The 18,366-nt window shown below is 43.7% G+C and overlaps 1 protein-coding gene across 2 annotated transcripts in view; it reads right to left on the bottom strand.

Annotated features, from left to right (window-relative positions):
* LOC137430984 (rap guanine nucleotide exchange factor 4) overlaps positions 1 to 18,366 on the bottom strand; it is a 265,011-nt gene that overhangs the window by 9,745 nt on the left and 236,900 nt on the right. For both annotated transcript variants that reach the window (XM_078781282.1, XM_078781283.1), the window contains exons 11-12: positions 14,843 to 14,927; positions 12,109 to 12,169 (exon numbers count right to left, since the gene is read on the bottom strand). In XM_078781282.1, the coding sequence (XP_078637408.1) occupies positions 12,109 to 12,169; positions 14,843 to 14,927 (146 nt within the window). The remainder of the gene's footprint in view (positions 1 to 12,108; positions 12,170 to 14,842; positions 14,928 to 18,366) is intronic.

Here is an 18,366-nt window from a genome sequence, read left to right as displayed (position 1 = left end):
TCCGTGCAGGAAAGTTCACTGCATGGACGCCTTTAGGAACGTGGCGTTCACGGTTAATCCGTGTCGGAATCTTGGCTCGGCGGCTCCGCAGAATTCAGTGCTTCAATTTTTCCGAACTTTCATAGTAATGACGGTGGGAACGCTTGTCGCAGTAGTCATATGAATAGCGGTCTCCTTCTCGGCCACTACTCTGACAATCCTTCCTTCGGGAGCTGCCGTAACTCTGGGAGCCTCAATAATGATATCGATTGCAGCCACCACCACAACTACTACTCCGTGGTCCTCCTCTGTAGATCCCACGACACCTATGAAATGCCTTCCCTACTGATATGGTCCGACCCTCCAACTCCTTGCTATTCAGATCCTTTTCTGCCTCTCTGGCATCCTTTGAGTTTTCAAACGTGACAAAGCCAAACCATCTTGACTTTTGTGGCTCCCTGTCTTTTATCAGCAGTACTTCCAAAAGCGGTCCATATTTGCTGAAGGCAGACTCCAGAACATTTTCCTTTGTTTTGAAGTTCAGTCCACCTACAAATAACTTGCTAAATTTGTCACCATCCTTAACTGGTGTGGAGTTATTTTCCCTACTGGGCTTGTTAACAACCATCAGGTTACCATAAACTTGACCACCGGCCAAATCATTCCCGATAACAACAGATACTCCCTCTACAGGAAGAGTGGCTTGTAAACCTACGGTGACCGGTCCTGACACCACATAGGACTCCAAATGGATGGCATGAAGTGGAGCTCCAACACAGCCACCAATCCCCTGTGAACGAACACTATCACCGGTTGCCGTCTCCGCTTACAATGGCAAGATGCCTTGAAGCATTAAAGATTGATGTGCTCGGGTGTCCCTCAATACCCTATCAGGTCTCCGGCTAGTCGAAGCTCCATCCGGTGACACAAACCCCTCTGAAATAAATGGTTGGTAACCCTTTTGAGAGCGACCACTCACATTTGCCATTGCATTCGGAGTGGTACTAGTCGAACTCCGCTCCTGATTTTCCTTTCCCATAGCATAACAGTGGGACATCAAGTGTCCAGGTTTATGGCCAAAAGCGCAAGTAGGCCCGGAGGAGAACCGCGTGGTTTGCCTCGAGCCCCCCGGAGGACAAGTCTGCCTTGGAACTGTTGTCTTCTGATTTCTAGAAATCGCAGTATCAGAGTGGTCCTCATAGTCATCTCAAGGCCGCCCCCCTGAATCTTCGTTCTCCGCACCAGATGTATCATAACCCTCCGTGTGAACTCCTGCGTGTTCAGGCATAGTCATCTGCCATGGTTGCCGCCTCATACAACTTTGGTACTTTCCTTTCCTCCAAATGTACTTTAATGTCCTCAAGGACACACTGTTTGAATTCCTCCACCAGGATCAATTGTCGCAATAGTTCAAAGTCTTTCCCGACTTCTTTTGAATCACACCGCCGATCAAACATGGTTTCCTTCATTCGGGCAAACTCCACATGGGTCTCACTCTCCCTCTTCCTGGCGTTCCGGAATTTTTGCCGGTAAGCTTCAGGGACCAATTCATAGGCCTTGAGAATGGTTTTCTTCACTATCTCATAATCTGCACATTGCTCAATCGGTAAAGCTGAATAAATATCTTGAGCTTTACCCACCAGAACACTTTGCACTAATATGGTCCAGGACTCCTAGAGCCATTTTAGCATTTGACCAACTTTCTCAAAGTGTAAAAAAAACTTGGCTACCTCCTTTTCATTGAAGGGTGGAACCAGCCTCACATGTCTGCCAACATCCCAGGTGTTTTGACTACTTGTCGAACCAGTCGGCATGGGTGGTACCTCTCCCCGTTCTCTCATTAACTCCAGCTCCTTGACACTAATTTCCTGCTGACGTGCCAATTCACGGTCCTTTAACTCCCTTTCGGCTCTTCTCTCTGCTCTCTGGTCTCTCTCTCTCTGCTTCGAGTTCTCTTGCAGCTCTCCTTTCCTCTGATTTTTTTCTCTTCTAACCTTTCCTGGCTCTGCAATTGCATCTCCATTTTTTGGAGCTCAACATTTTCTTGTTCTTCTGGTAACCAATCCAAGGCTCCCTCTCTCCATGTCCCTTGTTCCACCATAGATTCTATCACCACTGTCTGCATCTCTGTTTTCTTCATTTTACCTCGGACCTCCAAGCTAAAATGTTTGCCCAATATCAAGAGTTCCGATTTTAGTAACGCTCAGAACTGTGCCTCACTAGGGGTCGCTGTAAACTTCTCTGCGTCAAACTCCATGGTGACTATCCGACATCCGTTAACACCTGTTAACCTTCACACAATAAATTTCCAAAAAGAACAAAAATATATATTTTTTGTTTTTTGAAAAATTTGGGAATTGAAAAATTGGCCATTTGGTTAACAGGTGTTAACAGGTGTTAACCTGTTTTCAAAAAAATTGAAAAATTTCCAAAATTGGAAAATTGGGGAATGCCAGGGAATTCTATCCCGGACGATATTTAAGGAATTTTATATCCCGGACGAAGACCCAATTGTCAATTGTCAATTGGAGTCAATTGGACGAGCCCTAAATTTCTGTTATGTGGTCCTCGACAATCTCCTGGTCTCGGTAACCTCTGAAACCCAAGAGGAACCCCGGCAGAAAAATATGTTACCATGTGGTGAAAATCAATAGTGAAACCACACCAATGATTATAAATGAACAAACTTGTATTATAAATCACACACAGGTATAACGGTACAACAAATGGCCATTAAGAGTGCACTCCATATATCTCTTATACAACAACAACAACATGCATTTTAAAGGCCATTTTCCCTACGAGAGCGAGGGTTAGCCTTGCGGTCCCCATGACAATCTTCTCCATTTTGCCCTATTTTCTGCATCTCTCCTTGTTAACCCCCTTGCCCGCATTTCTTCTTCCACCATCTTTAGCCAATTCTTTCTCGGTCTTCCCCGTCCTCTACTTCCTTCTACATTCATTTCCATCACTCTTCTCAACCAGTCACTTTCATCCTTCCTCAACACATGACCAAACCATCTCAACCTGTTCCTCTTCACAGCATCAATCACAAGCTCTATTGCCATCATCTTTCACAATTCATCATTTGTCTTCCTCTCTCTCAACGATACTCCGCACATCCGTCGAACCATTCGCATTTCCACCCTTTCCAGCCTTCATTGCTGCTCCACGTTCATTACCCATGTCTCGCTCCCATAAATCATAACACTTCTCACACATGCAGCATACACCTTTCCCTTCAGCTTCAACGACACTCCCCTCCTCATCAGCACGCCACTCAGTTCCCGAAACTTCTTCCATGCACATCTCACTCTAGCAACCGTTGCCGAGTCTGATCCACCTTCTCCATTCAGCATGTCTCCGAGGTAGCAAAATGTTTTCACACACCTTCCAGATTCACGCCGTCTCCAAGATCCAACTCAACATTTCCTCCATCTGCAGCTCCCTCTGTGCACACCTTACATTTAAATGTAGCTGCCACACTGGTTTCACACACCTTCCAGATTCACGCCGTCTCCAAGATCCAACTTTAAATGTAGCTGATTTGTCCCACTTCATCCTTCAACACCAAGATGCTCCAACAGATGCTCCAATAACTTTATCGCTCGGTACGAGCCACACTCCAGAGGGACACCTTCCCCTTGTATAGAGGGACAAGGGTACTCAGTTCTCAATCCACTGGAATGCGGCCTTCTTTCACCACCAGATTACAGATCTCTGTCATTCTCTTCACACCCCAACTTCCTGCTGCCTTCAACATATCTCCCACAACTCCTGTCGGCCCTCCCGCTTTTCTACCCTTCATTGCTTTTATCGCTTCCTCAACTTCCTTCTCAGTTATCTTCTCTGCCGGTCTCGTAGGGTGGATCAGACTCGGCAACGGTTGCTAGAGTGAGATGTGCATGGAAGAAGTTTCGGGATGTTGAGTTGGATCTTGGAGACGGCGTGAATCTGGAAGGTGTGTGAAAACATTTTGCTACCTCGGAGACATGCTGAATGGAGAAGGTGGATCAGACTCGGCAACGGTTGCTAGAGTGAGATGTGCATGGAAGAAGTTTCGGGAACTGTGGCAGCTACATTACCCTCTCAGACCACTACATTTTTGATGAACCCACTCAGCGCACATTGTACATTGAATGGAGTTCACTCTGACACCCTTCCTACACACAGCACAGGGCCACTTCCCAGTTCTTTCCACCTCACCACATGCTTTATCACTTGCCATCATCACCTTCGTCTTTCCGATATTCACCTTCAGACCTTTTGTCTCCATACATTCCTTCCACTTGTTCATCTTTTCCTTCAGTCCATCCATGCTTGCCGCAATCAACACCAGATCATCTGCATACAACAACTCCCACGGTAAACCCTCCTTTACGTTCTGAGCCAGCACCTCCATCACAGCTACAAATAGTAGTGGACTTAGTACCGACCCCTGATGCACTCCCACCTTCACCTCAAACTCACCACAGTTCCCGTCCTTCGTCCTTACAGCTATGCGCGCTCTTTTGTACATTGCCATCACTACTCTGATCAACCATTCCTCCTCTCCTAACTTCCTCAATGCCCATGTCAATACTTTGCGTGGGACCCTATCGAGTCCTTTCTCCAGATCAACAAACCGAAGAAAAAACTTCTTCCTCTTCTCCATGTACTTCTCCTGCAACTGCCTCACAATGAAAAGTGCGTCTGTCGTTCCTCTTCCTGGCATAAAACCAAACTGCATTTCGTCGATCTTCACTTTCTTCCTTATCCTCCTCTCCAATACCTTCATTCCATGCTCCAATAACTTTATCGCTCGGTACGAGCCACACTCCAGAGGGACACCTTCCCCTTGTATAGAGGGACAAGGGTACTCAGTTCTCAATCCACTGGAATGCGGCCTTCTTTCACCACCAGATTACAGATCTCTGTCATTCTCTTCACACCCCAACTTCCTGCTGCCTTCAACATATCTCCCACAACTCCTGTCGGCCCTCCCGCTTTTCTACCCTTCATTGCTTTTATCGCTTCCTCAACTTCCTTCTCAGTTATCTTCTCTGCCGGTCCTAAAACTGGGTTACTCTCAATGTTGCCATCCCATTAATTCTCTGTATTCAACAGCATTTCCATATATCTTTTCCATCTTCCTTTAATTCCATCTGGGTCGACAATGATTTGTCCCACTTCATCCTTCAAGCAACTCACCCCCATCACATCACACCTCTCTTTCGCTATCTGCTTTGCAATCCTGAATACTGCTAAATGACCCTCTTCCGAATCAAAGCGTTCTCCGAACATTTTCCTACATGCCCCCTGCGCCTTTGCTACCTCTTTCTTTGCAGCCTTCCTGGCTGCCTTATAACTTTCATGCTCTGCTGTTTCTGCTCCTGTACCCTTCGCCTTCTGCCACTCCTTGAACTTCTTCCTCCTCTCGTAAATCCTCTTTCCAACTTCATCATCCCACCACCATGTTTCCGAGTGCCTCGGTGGTCCTTTTGTCCATCCACATACCTCACCAACGGCTCCCAACAGACTAGCTTTCATTGACATCCAACCACTTTCAAGCTCAACCACATCATCCTCGACCCTACTCAGCCTCTCTTTTAATGCCTCCCTTACTGTCACCTCTTTCAACCTCCACACCTTCATTCTCGGTTGGTACTTCACCCGCCGAGCTCTCCTCGCACCTTTCACCCTTATGTCGCAGACAACCAAGTGGTGCTGTGAAACAGCCTCCTCCCCAGGGATCACCTTTGTGTCCCGGAGGTGCCCCCTATCTCACCTACGCACCATCAGGTAGTCAACGGTTGTCGTCGACCCATCTGACGTGTATGTAACAAGCTTATTATCCTCTTTCTGCAACTGAGTATTACAAATCAACAAATCAGCTCCATCAGCAAACTCAAAAATCCTTTCACCTTCTCCATTTCTCACACCATATCCGTAACCCCCATGAACTCCGTCAAAACCATCCATACTCCTTCCCACATGTCCATTTAGGTCTCCTCCTACCACAACAACTTCCTCATCGTTCACGTTTTCCATCAGCTTCTCTATCGCACACCATAACTTGTCCTTCTCTTCATCGCTTCGACCACCCTGCGGAGCATATCCCGAGATGACATTCACCAAGAGCTTTCCAATTATCATTTTCACCATCATCAACCTATCACTCACTCGAGTCACACTCGCCACACTGTCTACAAACTCCTCAAAAAAGAGGACACCAACACATTCATGCCCTCCAGGCACCCTTGCCACATAAACTTGTATTTCTGTCCCTGCCTACCCTTCACCATTCTCACACCACTTCCCTTCCATCTCGTCTCTTGCACACAACATATGTCCACTCTTCTTCTGACCAATACTTCCACCACTTCTCCTGATCTCCCTGTCATTGTCCCTACATTCCATGTCCCAAACCTCAGAAACCGATCTCCACTTCGGGCTGTACCCTGCCCATATGTAGTTGTAATTGTCATGGTTCTCTTTTTGAGGCAATGTTTTTATGGCCGGACGCCCTTCCTGACGCCAACCCTCTTAGTCATCTCTTATGACACGCAGGGACACGATGTACCTATTCTAATCCAGGGTAAACACTGGGAAACGTTTAAAACATGGGAATTCTGGGGGGGGAGGGGGGGGGAGGGCGGCGTCAGCATCACGGCTGCGGTTTAAACATATTTTAATAATATTTAAACAAAACCATGAAAAACAATCTGGGAAAAGTCTCTAAGTGAGAACGTGGATTTGAGAAAGCAAGGAGCAGAGGTGGAAGAAAAACGAGATACAGGGGGCGGGGCACAAGTCGAGACGAGGAGGAGAGCGAACAAGCACATGTCCGGGAATTTTTTTTGTTTGTTTGTTTATTCTGTTTTCAAAACGCTGGACAAAGGGTAAGATGTTCGTGAGAGGTAGGGGGGAGAAAAGAAAATCAAAGAAACAAGCAAATACTATGAAGGAAAGAACTTATATTCACAAAACACTGACGGGGGGGCGGGGGGGGGGGGGGAGGGAGCCTGGAGAGACAAGGCCGCACGAGGCGCGAACATAAAAACGACTAATTACACACAAATTTGCAACAACTACAAAACCAAAACCAAATATAAACACACAATAACACATACACAACAAAATACCCAGCGGAAATTTGACAAAGACACGAACGGGAAAACACTCAAATTTTGATGCCGTGGAGAGATCGAAGCAAGCCTCATCGCTCGTGGCACCGGAAGTCGGAAGTCAAGTCGGAAGTTAAGTGAGCTATATACCTCTTATATAAAGTCAAATAACTCACTGCTCCCAACGAGTGAAAAGGACACTCCTCAATGTCTCTATGACTTTTTCCAAGGCGAATGGGATTCGCTCCAGCGGTCGATAGAACGAAATCCAGTCGAAGCCCGAATCTCGCTCTCCAGTCGATATCCGAAGCGGGTACAGTGGGCAAGGGTGCTCTTCCCGCCAAACTGTACAACGGCGCCCTCCAGAGGCGCACCTTCACCGCTCCCTCAACAAACCGCAACGTAATTGGAGACGAAGCGGTCGCAAACACACATCCCCGACAGACGGTAGGATGTTGGGGGTGAAGATGACACGAAGCAAACCTTCACAGGTGTCCGAAGCACGGGGTTCAAGATGGCCGACGGCTCGAGCTTGAGCCGATGCGATGAGACGAGGATTCGTCGGAATCTCAGCGCCCCAAATCTGTCTACGCAGATTTCTCCACTCCAACGAATATTCTTATCACCGGATGTCCCTTCCAGGAACTCAAAATCCCCTCGCGGCTGTCGGTAAACCTTGCTCGTTACGGTGCGCTGACGTCACGCGTCCTCTCCGACTTTGCTCGTGCTGCTTCTTCCTCTTCACCTCATTGTCTTCTCGTTCGGTTTCCTGTATCATTTTAAGTTAACCTTTTAAACTTTTAATAACTGTTCATAAACAATAAACCTTGGGAAGACAATAATCGTACATAGCATCCGAAATCTTTCAAGTGGAGGAAAACCACAATAACGGAAGTTACGAATCCGTAACACTACGACAAGAAAGGAAGTCCGCGAGCCATGAGTGGAGATTCCAATGGATACCATGAGAGGAGAGTTTGGTGAGCAGAGCGGGGTACCAGACCGTATCGAAGGCACGAGATATATCAAGGGAGTCAGTTCTGATTTCCTGTTTGGCATTGAGGACCTCTGTGGCGGGCACAAGGGTCAATAATTCCACGCACCAGTGGGTGGGGCGAGCGTCCAGGCAGGGAACTGAAATACATGCCCTGCCTTTTGGCCGATCGGCCACGCCCGGGTGCAAGGCGTGGCCTCGGGACATATATGCGGGCTCTAAGGTCGAGCCCGCCGAGTGCTGATATGCGAGCTTGTAATAAAGACTCTTGTTTGTATCCATGCGTTGTGGCCTACCTCTCTGGCAATCGAGTCGTGTGTGCACAGCACCACACCTCCATCCATTGTTGAGACAGTGGAAGCAGCATGTCCAGAGTAGAGTGACCTGGTCTGAAACCAAGTTGATGATCAGAGATCAAGCCATTGGAGAAGAGGAAGGATTTGATATCAGAAGCAATGATGGATTCCATGACCTCACTGATTATTGGAAGCAGGCTGATTGGTCTGTCGTTGCATAATGTTATTTTTCATAATGAGATACTCTTTCCGCTTTCTATTGTGCAGGATGTCGGCGCGCAAGAACAGAGCATTGGAAACATTTATTATCTTTGTTTTGAATATTAACAACCACTTTTTAAAAGATTTATCTCTCTTGGTAAATCAATTATAAGAAAAAGCATTAAGAGGGTCTCATTTCAAAATCTGTATGTCTAAAAAAAACAAAAAAAAAAACTCGACATTGAATCCACTATCTGCGACATTGTCATCAATATTTAGTTAATATATCTGAAGTTCATTATGAACATCACGAACTAAGAAACCTTGGAATGATGTGATAAAGTCAGGAGGATTTGTTCTCATATAGGGTGTTTCTTCACCATCTGCTCTTACCATATTCAATTTTACTCCCAAATACAACTTAAAAGGATTAATTTCTCTCAGGGTATTGTTAAATAGAGTTTCAATAGCTGGTTTAACCATATCAATTGCCTCAAATGTTGATGTTGATATAAAAACAAGAACTTTTCCGTTCAAAGAACCAGAACCAAGGGAGGTGCAAAGCGCCCCTCCCTTTATATGTGGGATCGTTTATCTGTATGCAGCTTTAACATGGGGACTGAAAATTCGTTTCTTGGCTTCTACTGGACGAAATCGCGACCGCGATACATTCCGTCCTTACTTATCCAATCTCAACCAAACTTGACAGGATGACTAAGGGTTACACAATGAAAGGTTGTAGCACATTCATTTGCCCCCCTCCACAAGGGGGTTTCCTTCCCCAACCGGATTTTCACCACCATTGCCGCCAATGGGTTTGCGTTTTGAGGTGTTTATCTGTGTTAAGTGAGCTTTATCATGGCGTTTTCCCAAGGCCACTTCTAATAACAAAACGAATGATAATGGTATAATATTAATGCTATTGCAAAACAATATCAATACGAATAATGTCCCACCTCTCCAAGTGTTTTTTCCTCCTGAACAAACGTCATGTCAACGTTTACAAATAGCTTATCATGGCATTTTTGTGGGAGCAACGGCCTCTACCAGAAGTAAAAATATTAGAAACCACAAACACGTAATATTAGCTTTTTGAACAGTCGGTAATGCTGTTTATAACACCAAAAAAAAGAAATTTGGAGGAATCCCGACATCCGTGAGGAAAGTTTTACTTGCAGAACTGAACGAAGATCTACTGCACTCTATATACCCCACTAGGGTTGGTAAATTATGTTATGAATTTTGGGTAGGGGGTTATATAGATCCAGGTAGATCTGCATAGGTATTATGCTCCAGCTGTCGTGATAGGGAATCCTCACTTGTAATAAGTTCTGTCTAGCCCATATGATGGATAAGCTTGTGTCTTTGTCCCCACCATGAGGGGACGGGGCTTGTTAACTAGAATTAGGGCAAAAGTATAAGATTCCATTGTACGTCGTCCCCTCTGTGATCATTCCAGTGTCCCTTATGGCAACACATCACATACATTAGTTAGCCCCATTAGCGCACACAATAATAAATACTCCCCCCGCACAATGACTGACCGGAAGAACAAACAGGAAGCGGCAAACTTTTTCCCTTTAAAGGCAAACATCGCGCAGACAGGCAATAGCCACGCCCAGGAGAACTCGTGATTGGCCAGGGGAGGGTTGAGTAACAACCAGGTCGCCGATTGGAGAGTAAGGAAGGGAAAGGACGTGCCACACCGATTGGCCACCGACCAATGACACCAACACCAAAGGCGTGAGGCGCTCGGCCAATCAGTGAGGAGGGTGCGAAAGAACCACAAGAAGCAACGCGCTGATTGGAGGAGAAGTGCCAGCGACGCGCGGAGGGCAGGAAAGACATCCATGGAGCGACGCGCTTATTGGAAGGGAAGCGCCAGTGACATCAGAGGATGTCTGATAAAAGTGAGCGGAGACGGACATTTGACCTTCTTCCTTCTTCTCTCTTCGCCCCTTCGCCTCTGCGTATCTTCGCCTCCGCCTTTCTCTTCCCTTCTTGCCTTTTCTTTACGTTGGACCCTTGCTCATTAGCCGACGACGAACGGTGGAGAGACGGTGGAGCACCGACGATCATCCTCCCTGGTTATTCATCACGCGGGGACGCGAGGCTTGCCGTGCACCGGCGGACGTTGGCCTGGCAGCGCGAGCGAGAGGTGTCATCGAAGACTGGTCGCGCCAATGGCCAAGCAGTTCCCGGGGATGGGAGCCGTGCCCGGACTGCACGTTTGCAGCCTGAACGACGAGCCTGAACAGACCTAACAATTCCAGAGAGATAAAATAATTTTTCTTCAACATTGATTAAAATCTTTGGGGTCCCTCATCGTGAGTAACACTCGACCCAAAGAAAGACAATGGAAATCTGACGCCACAAATCCAGGCAAGTGTATAAACAGCAAAGGCCTACAGGCCTGATGTCTTTGGCCCACTGGAAAAGCAAGATGGCAGCCATATTATTTAATCTGCGGGCCATTGCCATGGTGGGTGGAATCAAACGATAAATGTGGGTGTGGTCTGGCAGCTGTCTGACCATGGGTGTTTAATCTGGATGCCATTGTGGGTGGAGTCAATTGACAAATGTGGGTGGAGTCCAGATGTTATCTGACCAATGGGGTCTGGGTGCCATGGTGGTGGGGCCAAGCGATAAATGTGGGTGTGATCTGGCAGCTGTCTGACCATGGGTGTTTAATCTTGATGCTATGGTGGGTGGAGTCAAGGGATAAATGTGGGTGGGGTCCGACAGTTATCCGATCAATGGAGTCTGGGTGCCACGGTGGATGGAGTCGAGCGATAAATGTGGGTGTGGTCCAGCAGTTAGCCAACCAATGGATGCATACACTTCAAAAATCGATACCAACAAGAACCCCAACAACACCAGGACCAACAACCATGCGGAGCTCTTGTAAACCGGTGACACGTCACAGGTAACAGTTGTGGACGAGTTATGACAAAACTAGGTGGATGAATTGGTTAGGTGACACGTACAAGCCGATTCGATTTTGGTTCAGATGCGGCCTATCAGTGGGTACATAACGTAAACTGTTTAGCATGGCAGAGGTATGTGTTCTACCGAGTGTGCCATTCTAGTGTGCAAATGAGAATGGGCTGGCAGGCAGCTCATAGGGAGTCTGTAATGCGCATCCATAATTGCCCTGAAAAGATGCTGCTAGGCCTTTTATATCACTGCATTACCTTACGTGACTGTTCATCTAAGCTGTGATGGTAATTATTATGGTGGTGAATGCCAGGACTTTGATTAAACGATGACCTTTTCTTCCTTTACAATTGATGCTCTCGCAGTATTTCTTGCAAGAATGAACTGATGGAGATCCATAGGAAGCCAATGATTGAGAGTCACCACAATGCATTCAAGTTGAGATATTGATCCGACGTCCAGATGGGCATAAAGCAAACTAGACAACAAGCAATGAAATATCTCAAACTTGCACCACGTACAAGCAAGAAATGTTTCAACCAATGTTGTATCATTATTGTAACACTATCATGGTAACAAGCACTGCTCCACTTACAGATGGTTCCAGCCTTGGCATGCGACTCAAAAACCAGGACATTTGCCAGCTCACGCTTCACCTGTAGAGGTGACACCAATACACATTCTGCTTTCACTCTTCTGGCAGGTCAATTTTCTTGCCTATCATTTCTTCAATCCTTATTTCTTAGATTTTTATCCATAACATTTCACCAAAAGCCACACACGTTAACACCAGAACTCTTCCCTTTTCACCTTCCTTTCATCTTTATATTCCTCCACTATCCAAATTGCTGTGCAATCCCTCCGCACAACTCCAACACCATCACACACAACATGGATTTGGAGATATAATAAATATCAAAGGAATAAATGTTTCAAGTTTGAAAATCTCCCTCTGTCTCTTTGGATTTGGTGGTCTCCCTTTTCAACCGATTCCAGTCACGTCCTTTTATAAATGCATGTTTCATACATCACAACATACACACATCACAACAAACACAGATCATAACAAACACATATCATGACATACATACATACATCACAACATACATACATCACAACATACGTACATCACAACATACATACATCACAACATACATACATCACAACATACATACATCACAACATACCTACATCACAACATACTTACATCACAACATATTACATCACAACATACTACATCACAACATACATACATCACAACATACTTACATCACAACATACTTACATCACAACAGACTTACATCACAACAGACTTACATCACAACATACTACATCACAACATACATACATCACAACATACTTACATCACAACATACTACATCACAACATACTTACATCACAACATACTACATCACAACATACTTACATCACAACATGCTTACATCACAACATACTTACATCACAACATATTACATCACAACATATTACATCACAACATACTTACATCACAACATACTTACATCACAACATACTTACATCACAACATACTTACATCACAACATACATACATCACAACATACATACATCACAACATACATACATCACAACATACATACATCACAACATACATACATCACAACATACATACATCACAACATACTTACATCACAACATACATACATCACAACATACTTACATCACAACATACTACATCACAACATACTTACATCACAACATATTACATCACAACATACTTACATCACAACATAATTACATCACAACATACTACATCACAACATACTTACATCACAACATACTTACATCACAACATACATCACAACATACTTACATCACAACATACTTACATCACAACATACTTACATCACAACATACTAACATCACAGCATACTTACATCACAACATACTTACATCACAACATACATAAATCACAACATACTTACATCACAACACATGAAAGCCCTCTTGGAGTTTGCAAAAAAGCACCTAAAGGACTCTCAGACTGTGAGAAACAAGATCCTGTGGGCTTTCATGTGTCTTTCATCGAGGAGAGGCTTCCGTCTGGCCACTCTGCCATGAAGCCCAGATCGGTGGAGTGTTGCAGTGATGGTTGTCCTTCTGGAAGTTTCTCCCATCTCCACACTGGATCTCTGGAGCTCAGCCAGAGTGACCATCGGGTTATTGGTCACCTCTCTTACGAAGGCCCTTCTCCCCCGATTGCTCAGTTTGGCCGGGCGGCCAGCTCTAGGAAGAGTCCTGGTTGTTCCAAACTTCTTCCATTTAAGAATTATGGAGGCCACTGTGCTCTTGGGAACCTTCAATGCAGCAGAGATTTTTTTGTCGGCTTCCCCAGATCTGTGCCTCGACACAATCCTGTCTCTGAGCTCTGCAGGCAGTTCCTTCGACCCCATGGCTTGGTTTTTGCTCTGATATGCATTGTCAGCTGTGAGACCTTATATAGACAGGTGTGTGCCTTTCCAAATCATGTCCAATCAATTGAATTTACCACAGGTGGACTCCAATCAAGGTGTAGAAACATCTCAAAGATCAAGAGAAATGGGAGGCACCTGAGCTAAATTTCAAGTGTCGTAGCAAAGGGTATGAATACTTGTGTAAATGTGATATATCAGTTTTTTTTTATTTATAAATTTGCAAAACTTTCTAAAATCCCGTTTTCTCTTTGTCATTACGGGGTATTGAGTGTAGATTGATGAGAGAAAAATGAATTTAAACGATTTCAGCATAAGGCTGCAACATAACAAAATGTGAAAAAAGTGAAGGGGTCTGAATACTTTCTGAATGCACTGTACAGAGAAACATACATACATCATAACACCTCTTTCAAAACCTTGGAATTATGGCATTCTTATGGTGGCACACTCAACAAAAAACATCAACCTGTCTTTCACATTATTTTTCATCAGATATTTACTCCTAATAATATTGTCACAATAACAATGACTGCAGAGAACAAATGTATGGAAACACACACACACACACACACACACACACACACACACACACACACACACACACACACACACACACACACACACACACACACACACACACACACACACACACACACACACACACACACACACGACAAATTCATTTTTAGTAAATACTAAACCCAACCATATAAATCGCAACCCAAATAATTTAGCTCGAACCAACCCATTAAAACAAACAACCAAGAATAAAGAGAGTAAAGTACATAGAGCACATCAACATGCTTAAACAAAGTAAAAATGCAATAATCACAAAAAGTCTAAACAAGACAAAATAGTACATTTGGTGGAGTTTCTTACCATGGTAGATAAGTGAGACAATGCCTTGATGTGAAGCAACTCCTCATAAATGATTTCCAGGTCTTCAGCACTTCGCTGGCCAGGCCTGAAGAAGAACAGCGCATTATTCCCACGTGAGGTACAGGGTGTTTGAATGTACACAAATGCCATTGGGAATTGTGGAAGTGCGGGGAGGGGTCAAATGTCGATTATTGGACCGAACACACAAAATTATTTTTATTAGGAACTTTAATGAGACATCAAGTTTCATAATCATAAATTTTTAAGTTGATCGCAAAAAAACATTTTCGAGCAAAACATGGGACAGATTTTGCCAAAGTGAAATTGATATTAAGGTAAGAAATAAAACATCTTTATTAGGGGATTAAGCCATCCTGGCAGGTACCGGATTGATTTTGTTCAAATTATGATTATACTTCCGCTGCCGTTTTGCACGTTTCTTTGCTTTTGAATTAGTTTTCTCTGCAACAGCTTATCTGATCAATTAGAAACTTTCAAGATAGAAGCAACCGACTATCCACGGAGATTTAAAAAAAATCCATGTGTAATATCATAGATCATGTGGTATGGCAGCCATGTTGGATGAAAAGAAAAAAATTGAACATCTCAGAAACCGTTCAAAAAAAAGATTTAAACTTGGCACATGTGATGTAATAATAATAATAATAATACATTTATTTTATATAGCGCTTTTCAAGAAGCCCAAAGACGCTTTGACAGAGTACAAAAAACAAGTGCAAAAAGACAAAAATCAATAGGTAAATAATGTACTCCCCATATGGAATAAAGGTTGACAACGATCGGTGAAGTGGGATGCCAGCCATAATTGAATGTGTCAAAATTCTTATCCCATCAATACGAAAATTATTGAGGTTAATCTACTAAGAAATTTGTCAAGAGAATTGAATTGATGACGTCATCGGCTAAATGTCTGGCAGGCATATTTATTTTTAAAAAATGTTCTCCAGAACGGCTTACCAGATTGATGCAAAACATCATACATATGATTGACTAGCAATGACTAATATAGTTTGAAAATTTCAACATCATAGGTTACGTGATCTGGCAGCCATGTTGGGTTAAACCTAAAAAACATGAAACCTTCTTCTCTCAAACCGCTGAACTAAAGGATGCGAAACCTTCAGCTTCTCATTGACTACCCTAAAAACTAAAAAAAACTATGTTGTTCAGACACGATTTCCCAATATACATAGTGTTACCATGGAGAGATGCGCTGCGAGAGAATTTTTTTTTCCCGAACTTAACTTAGTCTTCATATTGGTACTTAGAGGTGCGGGGGGGGGGGGGGGGGGCGCTGTCTCGGGGCCCAGGGTCCGTTGAGGGCCCGAGATTCTCCTGTAATTTTTTTTTTTAAACAGTATAGTGAAGCCCCTCATCGGCTCATCCTTATTTCCTCATCATTACATTTAAACCCAGAAGCTGATTTTGCTTTCCTTGCCGTCTTTCTTGCCGGAAACAAAACAACATTTACTGCTGTTAATGGTAGTTTCAAACTACAAGTTTTCAAACTACAGGTTGAAAACCATAAATGTGCATTACAAATAAATGTGTTTGTTTCCTCTTTGTCAAAAAATAATTATGAACCTTCTTCTCAGGTATTTTTTTGCCAATCTTAGGGAGAAATAGTGTTCAACAGTCGAGTGTGCGAATTGACTCAATCGGTCCAAACGTCCTGCTATTTCTTTTATTTTCGATCATACGGATACATAAAAGTGACCATTTGTTTAAAAAGTTTTCTGTTTTTCATTAAAGAAAGTTCCTCAAAAAGTTATAAAAGAGAGAAAGGGCTGGCTATGAACGCGCCTGCATATTAGATATACTTAGGTACACCTGTGTACATACTTAGGTACACTTCATCACAGGGTGAAACACGTGAGACTGGGAGATAAAGTGACGCGCCATCCACTGAGCGCTTGCCATGTTGTAGGTTCTCCACTAGTGGGCGGCACAACGTTTTTGATTCTACATTGGCAAACATCGCTCGACCACATTAAAAAATTTGCAAGGTGCACTGCAGTAATGCTCTTACATTTTTTTTGCCCGACCTTGTATCATACGAGCACGACTTAACTTGACAATTACCCCATAATGTGTTAACGACGGGCTAACAAATTGATGCAAATCGACTCAATATAAATCAGCAACTTACTGTATATGATCGACTACCCCTAACTGTATCTATAATAATAAAAGGCAGTGAGTGTGTGCATGTGAGTGTGTGTTTTCTTCTCCTCCATAAGTCCAAAACCATGAAACCTAACGGCCGCAAACTCTGCATGCAAACTTATCGACCTCCAAGGGATTGCATGAATGAAAACTGGGTGTTTGGGTGTGTTTTTGAAAATAATTTGTGCGAACAGGCTTACCTTTGGTCAGCATGCATTCAGGTCGCTCGGCTTGGGGTCTTAATTCCGGGGAATTTTGTCAGCTCAACTCAAGTATTCCTTGCCTCAGAACAGGTCGGTTTCTGTACAATAAAGCTTCATATCGACGAATATCTTCATACACATGAATTGCTGTGTTTCTGAATACAGGTAGTCCCCGGGTTACGAACGCCCGACTTACGAACGCCCGTACTTACGAACCGACCTCCGTACTTATGTACTTACGAACTTACGCCCGTACTTACGAAAGTTACGCACGTACTTACTTACGTACCTCCGCCCGTACTTACGAAAGCCTATTATTTAAAAAAAGTTGTTAGTTTTTTTTTGGTTGTATACAGAATCGAGGCTCGTGAAATAGCTAACATTTATCACACAGAAAAAAAACTCAAACAGACACACATCGTATATAATAAGGGGAGCGGTAGACAAGAGAAATATGAGAAAAGCTCTGTTCAAGCCACCCTTGATGTTTACTTTAAGAAAATTGACCAGCACCAGGTCCATCCTCCAACACCAGGCCCATCATCTCTAACACCAGGCCCATCATCTCGGAGAGATATATCAAGGTATGAGCGTTTCAAGGTTTGCAAGACATCAATTGGAATGAGAGTAAGTGTTAACCTTTAATCATTATCTTTTCTTTTCTATCTAAACAGTTTAAGAAATGTTTCTTTCATGTTTTTATAACTATAGATGTTTTAGGTAAAATATATACTATATACTAAGACAAACATTTGACTAATTGACACTAGATGTGAACCGTACGCAACTGTTCCGACTTACATACAAATTCGACTTACAGACAGACTTAAAAACCGAACTCGTTCGTAACCCGGGGACTGCCTGTACATCGCAATGCTTATAAACACCAGTGTTTGTGCTTTTATTTAATTCCCGCAAAGATTGAGAATAATTTATTCACCTGAACCGAATTTCAAAACTTTAACTTTGTAATTGACCTCAGCAACATTTCCAACTATTAAAAAAGTGTTAATTTGTCGAATTCGGACGTTGTGGGAAATTCCAGGTATCTCAACAGTATTGCTGAGTTCTTCTTAAGCTGATTGCTGAGCACTCTACAAGCAGCTTGGTAATGGAACACCATGCCAGATGGAA

The sequence above is a fragment of the Myxine glutinosa genome, chromosome 7 (genome assembly GCF_964187855.1).
Source record: "Myxine glutinosa chromosome 7, kmMyxGlut1.1, whole genome shotgun sequence".
Taxonomy (NCBI): Eukaryota; Metazoa; Chordata; class Myxini; order Myxiniformes; family Myxinidae; genus Myxine; species Myxine glutinosa.
This window is presented reverse-complemented; position numbering and strand designations above follow the sequence as displayed.